At 39.5% G+C, this 13316-nt stretch overlaps 1 protein-coding gene across 1 annotated transcript in view; it reads left to right on the top strand.

Moving 5' to 3' along the window:
* LOC107286730 (ras-related protein Rab-3C) overlaps positions 1-12261 on the top strand; it is a 61270-nt gene extending 49009 nt beyond the window's left edge. Inside the window, exons 4-5 of the mRNA XM_015815144.1 lie at positions 8851-8975; positions 12074-12261. Coding sequence (XP_015670630.1) covers positions 8851-8975; positions 12074-12261 — 313 coding nt within the window. The remainder of the gene's footprint in view (positions 1-8850; positions 8976-12073) is intronic.
* Positions 12262-13316: the final 1055 nt, after the last annotated feature.

The raw sequence follows: 13316 nt of genomic DNA, 5'->3' as shown, positions 1-13316 counted from the left end.
GATAACAGCATCCTTGCAACACAAACCCTGCTCTTTTGGTTCTTGCATTGTGGCATCACACAGATATACAAAACGGGTGAAGCTGGTACCACCAATGCTGTTTGCATTGTCATTTTTTGAGATGGGTGCTACAGAAACCATGTATGTATGTATATCAGATAGGCTCATGACCAAACAACTTCAGAAATATCTTTGTTGAATAGGAGAATGTTGAGCAAACACCATAAAAAAGATCCTACTGGATCATTCACACAGAAAATACTATGTGGAATCACTATCCTAATTCTACTGTGACAAAGTAATACTTCAACACCACTGTTATAAGATGGCAACCATATTCCAAATTTCTTTTCTGAATCCGTGTCCAAACCTGCATAAATCAGAACAGATTCAACCTTCTTCATAGAGACAAAAGCAACCTCGATAACAGCTAAACACTAGCCAAATAAGAGGGTTCCTGGAGTGGTACTATACTGTTTTAAGAGAGTCCAGAGTTTATCACTTAATTAAATTGACCCACAGGTAATCCTTGCATAACTATTACTTTTTCAGAGACCATTTGAAGTTGCAAAGATGCTGAATGAATGGTACTTATGTTTGTTCTTGAGGTTTTGGCCATGGTAGCATCCCCACAGTGATATGATCATAGCTGGCAACTGTAGCTTAGCAACTGGCTTGCATTTACAACAGTTGTAGTGTCCTGTGATCACCGTTTGTGACCTTCCTTACTGACTTCCAACAAGCAAAGTCAATGGGGATGCCAGCAAGGAAGGTTGCAAGTCACTCTGGTAAGTTATTCCTGCTCCCATCTCTTTCCCCCTTGAGCAGCTTCTGAGTGGCAAGATGAGGGCAGACCCGAGCATGCAGGCTGCCACTCACTAGATGGCACTCACACCCCACCATCCATCTCCTGGCTGTTCTATGCTTATACACCAACCACCTGGGCCTACCTGCATTCATGATGCACAAAGCTCCCCCTCCTGCGTCTTCCCCCACTTTGTATCACTCACCTGCTCACTGGCCTGCTTATGAGCTGCCTAAGGAAAGACATGCTATGGCTGGAACTTGCGACTTCCTGCCAGCTTCCCCATTTGCCGATTGAAAGCTGGCAGGAAGTCGCAAGTCCTGGTCATGTGCAGCCCTTGCTTAATGACCCATGGCAATTGCTTAACAATGACAACTGGTCCCTCTGGAATTGCTAAGCAATGCAATCATCCGACATCACATTTTATGCTCAAATTGCTTAGTGATGGGAATTCCTGTTCCACTTACCAAAGCTAAGCAAGGACTACATATTTTACCTATGTTTCATCGGAAACAACTTATCTTATAAGTGCATGGAACAAGGCACTAACTCAGGTGTGTCCGACCTTTTGATTTGCCTGGGCTGCATTGAGTGAAGAGGAATCATCTTGGACCACATATAAAATATATAATATAGTTAATGTATATACTGTATATAACAAACTTGCTTTATTTTTAAATAATTTTTTAGAAAATCTTGTGGGGCTGTATTACTAGCTATCTAAGGCCAAATGCAGTCTGTGGGTCACAGATTGGACACACCTGCAGTAACTGTACAGCTAGAACTGGCTACTGCTATTTTCTATTTTATGTGACATTTTCAAAAGCCTTTTCTTTGAGGTTTTCCCTGCATTCTTTTTTTAAAGAATCCATTGTTCCTAGTGAGACAGATCAGTTCGAGCAGCCCTAAGATTGATTGCATACCAGAAGGCTGACGATTGGTAGTGTGTGTGGAGCAAAGGACACAATGGATGCAATGGCACAACAAAGAATAGCAATAGAAATTTTAAAAAGCTGAATGCTGTATTATAAAATATTGTTTCCTTCTTTGTAGCCAAGTCATTGTTTATTTTCAGTACCTAACCTGCCTCGAGAGATGTCAGCAGGGAAATAGATGCACTTCTTTTCTTTTTTTTTAAGTAAGCTGCTCGTTCTAATCTGCACACACTTAATTCGTCCTGCTTTGCATGCTGCTCCATGCTGTCTTCTTCTTGCCATATAAGGACTCTGTGGCATCTTCCCGCAGCACCCTGCCTCTCTTGAAAACAGCCCAAAATGGCTTTGTTATCTTCCATGTCTATGCTTTAGGCCCCACTCTGATCTGGCTTGTACAGTATGTACCACAGCATCCGTTTCCTTCATTCATGCCTTCCTGCAGGTAAGTCAAATTCAGGTTCTTCACTTCTTTCTGCATCTCCTGAGAGGATTCTCTTTATTTAATGCCCCTTCTATTGTTGCTGCTTCACCCCCCACCCCACCCCTCTATTCTCAGACAAATAAAAGGAAGAGAATGAATAAACAATTCTGTTTGGAGATTTTTTAAAAAAAAAATGTGATGCATTTAATGGCAAAACAAAGCAAACGTGTCTATTGGAATTCTGTTTAAAATATTCTCCATATAGAATCCATAAGAGAATCCTCAAATGTCTCTTTTGCACCTTCTTTGTTTTCCTTAACATGTTCTAGGAATTCACAGCAGAATGCTGTATGCAATATTTTTACTGTAAAAAGGAAGCCGTGTGTTTGTTGCGGTTTGCATTATGATTCCAGCTATAGCTGGACTCTGTGTATAACTCCATACATGGTTCAGTCATTGGGTATGTAGCTGCAGTATATGCAGGGATGATTCATGGCACTTCATTCGGAATATGCAATTTCTGTATAAGTTTTACCTGTGTTTATTTTATCTTTCATTTTTTTATACTTGTATACTAGATTTGGGTCACAGAAATAGAAGCAAAACAAAAAGGACACTCCTGGTGAAAATAGCATTGTGCTACTATCTCTGTTAAGGATTAATCTGAGTGAACTGCTTTGTTGATGACATGGTGTTGGGTCTTTTGCTCTACTTAGAATTGTCAGGTCTACAGATTCTCAATCCAGGGATCACATCTGGGAATGGAAGAGTTTACTGCCACTATGATTTAAAAATCAAAAGCACCCAGAGTGATGTGTAGCTTACCCCTCCTTTTTCACACATATTAAAAGGTATACTTCTTCCTCATGTCTGAGAATTCACCTGTTGGTCATTCAATCTGTTGGCCTGAAGGAGAAAGACAGAACAGGCAACAGAATAAAGTATATGAAAAAAACTAATACTGGAAAAAAGGGGGGGCACTAAAAAAAGAGGAGGGGGGATGAGACATTGAGCCTTGGGATAAAATAATGTTCACATCTTGATTTTCTGGTTTCTTGCCCAAGATTAAATTGTTTTCCATAAGTCCTCAAAAAAATTAATATTCAAGCTATGTGCAAATGTCCAGTGACGCACAGTTTAGCCTGGATTGTATTTAGTCTGCCATGGTTATTTAGAAAGCTTTATAGTTGGGCCTCCACGACCTATCCTTTCATGCACAGTAACATATGTGGTGTGTGGGGGAAATGCTGATGTGATAGATCAGTAGTATACAAATGGGTATAGATCTGAAAGAAAATCTGCATCTCTCTTGCTTTTTCCCATTCTCTTGGCTCAATATAAAGCTTTATTCAGGATTGGCCTTACCATGAGGCAAAGCCAATTTGGTTCAAGGTGGTCTATGTGTAAGTGGAGGGGGAATGGGAGGGGGGAGACTCCACAAGGACCCAGTGTGTGGAAATTGGTTATGGTTCTAGTGTGTATGTATTTTGATTGCTCTAGATACACAGAAATCATGGAGTGCCATGTTGGAGGGAAGAGACCCCAAAAGATGTAACAGGCAGACAGGAGAGTAGGTGAATGAGCGTAAGAGAACAATGTTTAACCATTATACTGTTTTTACATAATTGTGTTTTGTATTTTGGGATATTGTTTAATAGGTTTTTCTTACACAGTCAAGAATAGTGCACGTGTAATCAATGTATTCTATTACTTTTACATGCAACATGTACAGCATTTACCTAATCAATCAAGATTTTTCATATAACTGAATATGGTGGATTAGGGTCCCTTTGCAAGCAAACTTAAGTTTCCACAAAATGTCTCCTGAATTCTGGATCTTTAATTAGTATTATATTCAATTCCATTATCTTGTGACAACTTCTGCTGCCTAATTTGTCATTACTGTAGAGACAGCATTTCAAAGTAGACTAAGAAAGAAGCAAAGTTTTTGAAGGCAAGCCTAGACATTACGTGCAGGGGATTGAAATATTACTCTTTTTGTGGTGTCAAATAAGGTTTGAAAATATTTGGGAACTCTTTGACAAGATCCAGAAAATAAATTATGCTGAAGCCGCAGACAGCAGAACTAATTGAAGTCTGCTTAGCATTTGTCTCTTTCAGATCAAAATTCTTCCGAACAATTATATTGGTGGGGAAGGAAGGAAGGAAGGAAGGAAGGAAGGAAGGAAGGAAGGAAGGAAGGAAGGAAGGAAGGAAGGAAGGAAGGAAGGAAGGAAGGAAGGAAGGAAGGATCAATGAATATTTGCCAATCATTTCTACCAAAGAAGGTCATGGGAGAAAATTGGCATCTGTGTCATTGATCCTAAATGTACCATTTATGAAACCACGTTCAGACAGTTAAATTTATATGCAGAATAATAAAACTGAACTGGAAAACATAAAACATAAAAACACTTCACATTTTATTGTATTTGCAAGTGGTCTTTCGTGAACATTTCATGAACATTACAGAATATAGAATACAGAATAACAGAGTTGGAAGGGATATTGGAGGTCTTCTAATCCAACTCTCTGCCCAAGCAGGAGGCCCTATACCCAGCAGTGGGATTCAGCCAGTTTGCACCACTTCGGCAGAACCGGTAGCTAATTTTTTGTTGCTCAGGTCCAGAACGGACTTCCGGAAGCAGCATCCAGACAGAGAACTGGTTGTTCACATATTTGAATCCCACCACTGCTTACACCGTTCCAGATAAATGGCTATCCAATCTCTTCTTAAAAACCTCCAGTGTTGGAACACCCACAACTTCTGAAGGCAAGCCGTTCCACTGATTAATTCTCACTGTCAGGAAATTTCTCTTTAGTTCTAAATTGGCTCTCTATTTGATAAGTTTCCATCTGTTACATCTTGTCTTGCCCTCAAGTGCTTTGGAGAATAGATTGTCCCTCTCTTCTTTGTGACAGCCTTTCAGAAATTGGAAGACTGTTATCATGTTACCTCTATCCTTTCTCTTTGGTAGATTAGACATACCTGGTTCCTGCAACATTCATTATATGCTTTAGCCTCCAGACCCCTAATCATCATTGTTGCTCTTCTCTGCAATCCATGAACCAAAAAATTCACAGCTGGACATACCACACACCCTTGTGCCTGAATACAAAATCTCTATTAGCATGGTGACAAACTTTAGATCATTTTCATGTGCCCCCTCCCCCTTTATGGCACTGGGCAGCATAACTAGAACATGAGCTTACAATTGTATATGTATCATGAAATATTATTTGGCTTTGCTAACTGGGGTATGCATTTGTTTATATTTATGGAAAGAAAAAAAGTTATGTAGATGGGAAGAATCAAAGAGAAGTTCATTGAGTTCCCAAGTACACTTCCCAAATGCAGATATGATTGGAAATACAGTTATGTGTTAAAATTAAATTTTTCAATTCAGAAGTTGAAAAGGTATAATAATTAGTAAAAAGCACATTATTTTAGGGAAAATCACTTGCAAAAATGTGCATATGGTATAAAAGCAACATATGCAATAAAGCTATTGTAAAGGACTTTAGCTAAAAAAAAAAACTTGGGGGAAGGAAGGCACTTCATTTACAACCAGAGGCTAGAGATTGTGTCCCTGCAATGTCCCCAATTCTTTTTGACCTGAGCAATGTTCTGTATTGTGGTGATCTGGCACTGACATGGCACTCAAAGGGCCAGAGGAAGACAGAAAAACAATGAAGGTCCTAAGCTATTGATTTTGGCTGACCAGGTGTTGATTTAAATGTTTTTGAATGGATGGATGGATGGATGGATGAATCTGTATGAGAAACTTAACCCAGCACTTGAGAATTTTGTCTAAATACTCACGTCCAACCCCCTACCTCTGAGCAACCCCCTCTCCCTCAATGTTGATAGAGGCAGAATTGTTTTGGAAGAATGGGGAAAGGACTCTGCCAGTCATTAACCATTTTATTACCAGCTTGTGTGGCATAGCACAAACATCTCGGAGTCCTGTTGGATTGGAGAAGCATACAGTATATGTGAAATATATGAAATAAATAATTTTTCAACCTAGTTGGCCGTAGTTATGTATGTGTATTTAGAGATGGCTTGAGATTCTTTTTAGTGGGATGTCCATCTTCAGACTGGTCCACAGAGATTCACCCACATGCATGCATATATGAATCTGTTCTTCATAAAATGTACTTTTCATATTCAATGGATCTGTTCATCATAAAATGTCTTCATCTGGTAAGAGTTCTGCATGTGACCTAGTATAAGAACTAATTTGAAACAGGAGATGTCCTAATCTAATTTTCTTGGAACATCACTTCATGCTGAAAAAAAACACAGCCAATAATAATAATAATAATAATTATCACAGTTTCTGAATCAACAAGGGGAGATGTTTTATATGGTATTATTGCACACAATTTAATTTTGTTTTTGTTTTATTTTGAATGTTCATTCCAGACAAGGAACACTTGTACGTTAGAATCACAAAGAAAATCAAGAGCACTGAACAATCCAAAAATTACAAATCAACCAGTGATATAGAAACTAATACTCTGAACAAATCTATTCCTCTAGTTTCTCAGAAAATTAGATCTCTGAAAAATATTTCTATTTTTACCTCATTGTTATTCATTTAGAAAGTTTTTATGTCAGGTTTGAAGTTACGCTGTTGTTACAAACAGGCAGAGGAGGCAATGATACGTTATTCTTTTCTTTTTCTATTATACTTCCTTCCATTTCTTTGCAGTGTCTCTGATTGCCTATACAGGTAGTCCTCAAGTCATGACCACAACTGAGCCCAAAATTTATGTTGCTAAGTGAGAAATTTGTTAAGTGAGATTTGCCCCATTTTGTGATTTTCTTACCATATCTGTTAAGTTAATCACTGCAGTTGTTAAGTTAGTAACACGGTTGTTAAGTGAATCTGCCTTCCCCATTGACTTTGCTTGTCAGAAGGTTGCAAAAGTTGATCACATGACCCCGGGACACTGCAACCATCATAAATGTGAACCAGCTGTCAAGTATCCAAATGTAAATCAGGTGACAATGGGGATGCTACAACGGTCATAAGTGTGAAAAATGGTCATTTTTTTCAGAGCCGTTGTAGCTTCAAATGGTCACTAAATGAACTGTTGTAAGTCGAGAACTACCCTTACTCCTCATCTGAAAAAGGGCCATGTGAAGAGTTATTTCATAATGTCTTCCCTTGAAATTTAATCATAACATAAGAAACCAGAGAGGCTGAAGACCTTTGAGAGATGATTGTACAATGAAAGATTGGACACTCAACCCTCCCCACTACATCCAATCATGATAGCATGTCAGTATTTTTTTTCTTTGAAAAATAGTGTGAAATCAATGCATATTTTTCCAAGAGGTTGAATGAGAAAATTTGAGAAAAGAACTGAAGAAATATTTGGTGCAGTAAGCCACCAGAGAAGTTTGTAAAATTAGCACTGATAATATTTTTTATCTATCTGTATGCTTATAACTCATAGAATTTAGTATTCATCCATTTGTAACCATCCTGTTGATAGAAGAAGCTGGAGATTGTGATGTGGGTCATCTAAACCAGGGTGGAACAGTTCAGACAATGGGAATGTAGCTTAACCTCCCAACCTTCCTGAGAGATAAAAAGGACATTTGGTGATATGGTGACAACTTTAGCAAAGACAAGAACATTTTTGGACCAGAAAGTTAGCTTTTGTTGGGAATGAGAATAGGAGATTCCTGGGAAGCAAATCCCTGCTGAACTTTGGCCATTTTGCATCATATGTTGTTCATAAAATTTTTGGGTGACACAAAACTGGGGAGTAGGGATTGCTAACACCCCAGAAGGCAGGCTCAAGACTTTAAAAGATCTTGATAGACTTGGACATTGGGTCATATCCAACTAAACCTGGTTCAGGAGTGAAAAATGGAGGGTTAGCCACTTAGTCAGGAAAAACTAGAGGCAAGATAAACTGTACTTGGCTTAGCAATAGCACTTCTGAGAGGGATATGGATATCTTGGTAGACCATAAACTAAGCATGAGCAAGTAATGTGTTGCAACAGCCAAAGGGGATAATGCATGGGCTGCATTAATAAAGTCATGGTGTCAGGGTCACAGAGAATGATAATATCGATAGTACCAGATAAGGAGCTTGAAGACTAAATCCTATGAATAACAATTAAAGGAACTGGGTACATTTAGCCTAAAGGAGAGAAAGATATGGAGACTACTTGATAGCAATCTTCTAATACTTTAAGGGTTGTGATAGGGAAGTAGGTGTAGATTTATTTTCCATAGCATCTGAGGTTAAGAAAAGAATCAGTGGGTGAGAGCTTCACACAGGGAGATCCAAACTTGCAATAATAACACTTAGCAATAGCATTTAGACTTATATGCCACTTCACAGTGCTTTGTAGCCCTCTCTAAGCAGTTTACAGAGTCAGCATATTGCCCCCAACAATCTGGGTCCTCATTTTACTGACCCCGGAAGGATGGAAGGCTGAGTCAACCTTGAGCCGGTGAGACTCAAACTGCCGAACTGCTGGCAGTTGGCAGTCAGCAGAGGTAGCCTGCTGTACTGTATTCTAACCACTGCACCACCAGGGCTCTTCATAATAAGAAGGAATATCGTTTTGCTGTTGTCCAAATCTGTATAAAGGTAAGATCAGTTTTGTAAACTTGCTGATCCATTAATGGATTTGTTTTCTTTCTCTGTCTTTCATAAGGTCAACCCAAATAAAAACGTACTCTTGGGACAATGCCCAGGTTATTTTGGTCGGCAATAAATGTGACATGGAAGAGGAACGTGTAATCTCTGCTGACAGAGGCAAACATTTAGCAGAGCAACTTGGTAAGAAAAATCCTGACAGCAGGGAATTCTGCAACCATTCTGTAGAAGGTTTGCCCATCCTTCTCCTCCATATTTGTCTGGATAGAACCTCTGGAAAGGGTTTATACATTTATAATGTAATGTACCTAGTTCTCTTGATAGCCAAAGAAAATAAACTAAAAAAAATATGGCTGTCAAAATAGATCAAACAGAATCTTCCAATATATATCAAGCTAGTTATTTGAGATTGAAATGATTCTGACCTTCTATGCCATCCTGTGCTATTTTTTAAAATGGAATACAGTGTGTAATAAAGATGCCAGATAAAGAGATATTGAATGTCTGAGGGAAAATTCCATATAGTTGGGTGCGGGAGTATTTGGAGAATTTTCTCCTCCCATAAATAGTTGTCTAGTACTTAACCTTCATCAGAAGAACTCTAATCCCATTCAACAAGTATAGTAGAGGAAGCTTCTCAGTATAGATTTGTATTCTTCATCTAATGGAGGATTGATAGCAGAAGTGGTGGAACTTGTGTTCTTGTCCTCATTTTCCCCAGTGGATTCTAATTGCTGAGGAGGTCATAATGCCTGAATGCTACCTCTTGCCCCAATTCTGGCCAACTTCTATTTAACAAAAGAGCTTTGATATCTATCAATATTTCCTTGCGAGAAAGGGAGGTTTTGAAAATGGTGTTGATCTGCCCACTCTTCAAGAAGTTTATCCTAGATTCAGTGAATATGAATAACTCCCATTCTATCTCCACCTCCCCTTCTTGGAAGGGTAAGAGAGAAACTGATATAGCTGCAGTTACGGCAAGCTTTGGCGGCTACAGATGATTTTAACTACTGAGAATCTAGTTGGAGTGAAGAGGTGCACATATATAATATAGTACATACAAGGAGACTTTGTTTAGCGACTGTTTGCAGTTACATTGGTGATGAAAAAGTAACTTTATGATCAGTCCTTGAATTTATAAACTTTGCAGACCTGTAAAGCAAAAGACATCTGAAGGAAGATCGCAAGCATTAGAGTCCTCTCGGTGAGAGGGGTGGCAGAGAAACAAACAAACAACAAACAAACAAACAAATAAACAAACAAATAAATAATAAAGCACAGCTGCAGTTTCACAAGCTATGTAAAAATGAAGGTGACCAACTTTAGAGAACTCAAAAACATGCATACTAACCTTTGCAATCCTTGATTTCATCTAGTGAAAATATTTATTCCCTATTGAAGAGCCAGTTTGGTGTAATGGATAAGGCAACAGGCTAGAACTCTGGGAGATTGGGAATTCTAGTCCCACCTTAAAGCACGAAGCCAGAGGGAGGATCTTGGGCCAGTGTCTCTTTCTTAGCCCTAGGAAGTAGGCAATAGCAAATCTGTCTAAAATTTTGCCAAGAAAACTGCAAGGGCTGGTCCAGGGTGTCAACAGGAATTAACAATGGTGTGAAGATATCCCCTTATCCCTAATGCGTTGGTGCATAACTTTAGATATAAAGGAAAATAATGCTCTGGAGTCTATCTGGATGTGAATGTAAAACCTGTCAGTGCTTCTGTACACAAATCACATCCTTACTTAAGATTATGCAAAGCCAACTGCACAATCTGGGGGTAAGACACAGCTTCTATAAAGATTTGCTAGCAGGAGTTACATATGTCATTACAGTTCTGAAGTCCTTTTTATCTGTTCAAATCCAGAGCATTGTCTTACCCTCTAATATGGATTTTGGATTTCATGACAATATAATCTAGATCAGGGATCCCCAACCCCAAAGTCCATGGACTGGGACTCGGCAAAAACATGCTAGAAACCGGGCCAGTCAAACAAGCAAAGCCCCATTTACAGGATGCAGGAAGCACATGAAACTACATCCCCTCCAGTCTGCGGAAAAGCCTCTCTCCACAGAGCTAATCCTTGGTGCCCAAAAGGTTGGGGGCTGCTGATCTAGATGCATTCCATTGTTATCTCTCTACTTTCCCACAAAGATCTGAACTAATAAGAAATTTATGGAGCTGGCTTCTTTCTCCTAGTCACGTGGGAAACCAATATGTCAATCATTGTTTTAGCTAGTCCTCAATTTACAATCACAATTGGGATTAGAATTTTTGGGCATACTATGTGACCACACCTGATTTTACAACTATCTTTATGACAGTTATTAAATGAATTATGACATGAAACAAATCCAGCTTCCCCAATGGGCGTTTTTTGCCAGAAAAACTGCCAATAAAGGTCACAAATTGCAATTATGTGATAGCAGCAGGGCTTTTTTTTCTCATAAAACACCAAGAACGGAGTTCTGGCACCTTTTTTGGATGGAACCTTATAGGGTAGGCAAGATGGGTTGTATAACGTGTGTGAGTTCTGGCACCTTTTTTTTTTTTTTTTAGAAAAAAAAGCACTGGATAGCAAGATCCTCTAACCCAGTGGTTCTCAACCTGTGGGTCGGGACCCCATTTGGGGTCGATCGACCATTTCATGGGGGTCGCCAAGCAAGGCTGTCCGCCATTTTTTTGACCGCCATTTTTTCCCCCTTTTCCGGTGGGTGCCTTACTTCCCTTGGGCTGGGCCAGCTGGTGGTCGGCCTGCTCCATCTCTGCCGCTTTCCAGCTATGCCTCGGCCGGCGCAGGGGGCGGAACCACGCATGCGCGGCGCTCCCGGGCAGGGAAAGTCCTCGACTTACGACCGGTTGGGTAGTCCTCGACTTACGACCGGTTTAGTCCTCGACTTACGACCGGTTTAGTCCTCAACTTACGGCCGGTTGGGGTCGCGGCATTAAAAAGGTTGAGAACCACTGCTCTAACCAATCATAAATTTGGTCTGGTTGCCAAATGCCCGAATTACAGTCATGTATTTGCAGGGTGATGTGACAGTGTGCAATGGTTGTAAGTGCAAATACAGCTAGTAATTCATTTTTTCTGAAGCTATTGTAACTTTTGGACCATTATTTAATAAATACTGTAAGTGGAGGACTAACTATATATTACATTTACCTTACTGATTTCCTTAGTTCTTTCATTTCCATTACTGTTTTAAGCTGCAATCTATAAACCTTACTCAAAAGAGAGGGGATTAAAGTTTGGTGATATCAGTGTTTTTGGTCTGTTTCACTAGGTTTTGAGTTCTTTGAGACAAGTGCCAAGGACAACATCAATGTCAAGCAGACTTTTGAACGGCTTGTGGATATCATCTGCGACAAAATGTCTGAAAGTCTGGAGACAGATCCTGCTATTGCTGCTGGTAAACAGAACACAAGACTAAAGGACACCCCTCCACCACAACAACCCAACTGTGGCTGTTAATAACATCATTGTCAACCAAGGCAACTCCAGTGTGTTCTTTGGCCAATAGAGTATTTACATAGGTCTATATGCCTTTATTTATAATGTCTTACTGGTTCATTTCAGAGGAGTATACCTCTTCTTTAATGTCCACTCCTGGTAAAAGATGTATTCAGAGTTACAAATGTGTAAAGAAAGGACACTCTAATTCCTCTGCATTTGGCCTCAACACTTAGATGGCTGCTTGTCTTCTCTGTGGTCTTTCCCTTTCTTCCTTCTAAATATATCGCTGCCTCAGATGGTGCTGTGATGACTTCAGTCACAAATTCTGTCTGGTTTTTATTCTTCCATCATCCATTTTTAGTTATTGCTATTTATTCCAGGGCAATGAGCAAGTAGTTCAGAAATATGACTTCTATTATTTAGCATTCTGGATCAACGTAAAAACTGCTGAAGTGTAACAATGCAATTCTGCAATTGCAACCATAAGTAGTCCCCAACTTATAACGACAATTGTGAGCAGCAAATGCTAAGTGATGCAGTCGTTAAGGGAGTTGTGTCTGATTTTATTAACCTTTTTCCCACAGTCATGAAGTGGGAAATTAAGTAAATCTGGCTTCTCCCATTGTTTTTGCTTATTGGAAGCCCTCTGGGAAAGCCACAAATGGTGATTAGGTGACCGTGGGAAACTACAATCATCATAAACACATGCCGTTTGTCAAGTGCCTGAATTTTGATCACCTGACTGCAAGGACACTGGGACAGTCGTAAGCGCAAAGACCTGTTCTGACTTTGAATGGTCGTTAAACAAATAGTTGTAAGTTGAGGACTACCTGTATATTATTTAGATAACTTGCCAGAAGATGAGTGGCACCATGTGGCAGGGATCTGGCACTTTTAGAGAAATCATATGGTGTCCCTAATTAATTACAGGCATGCCAGGCTCTCATTTTCATTATAAGTGAGGTCTCCTACTCAGAGCCAAGTTTCACAAGTTCAGCCATAGGCTTTGCAAAAACCTGCTGCCTGCCTATTTCTAACTGGATTTTTTTGATCATCAACACTGATTGTTTGGC

This window comes from Protobothrops mucrosquamatus, unplaced genomic scaffold, assembly GCF_001527695.2.
Source record: "Protobothrops mucrosquamatus isolate PMUCROS unplaced genomic scaffold, P.Mucros_1.0 scaffold318, whole genome shotgun sequence".
NCBI classification, from domain to species: domain Eukaryota; kingdom Metazoa; phylum Chordata; class Lepidosauria; order Squamata; family Viperidae; genus Protobothrops; species Protobothrops mucrosquamatus.
The sequence above is the reverse complement of the archived record's forward strand: the minus strand, read 5'-3'. Positions and strand labels throughout refer to the sequence as shown.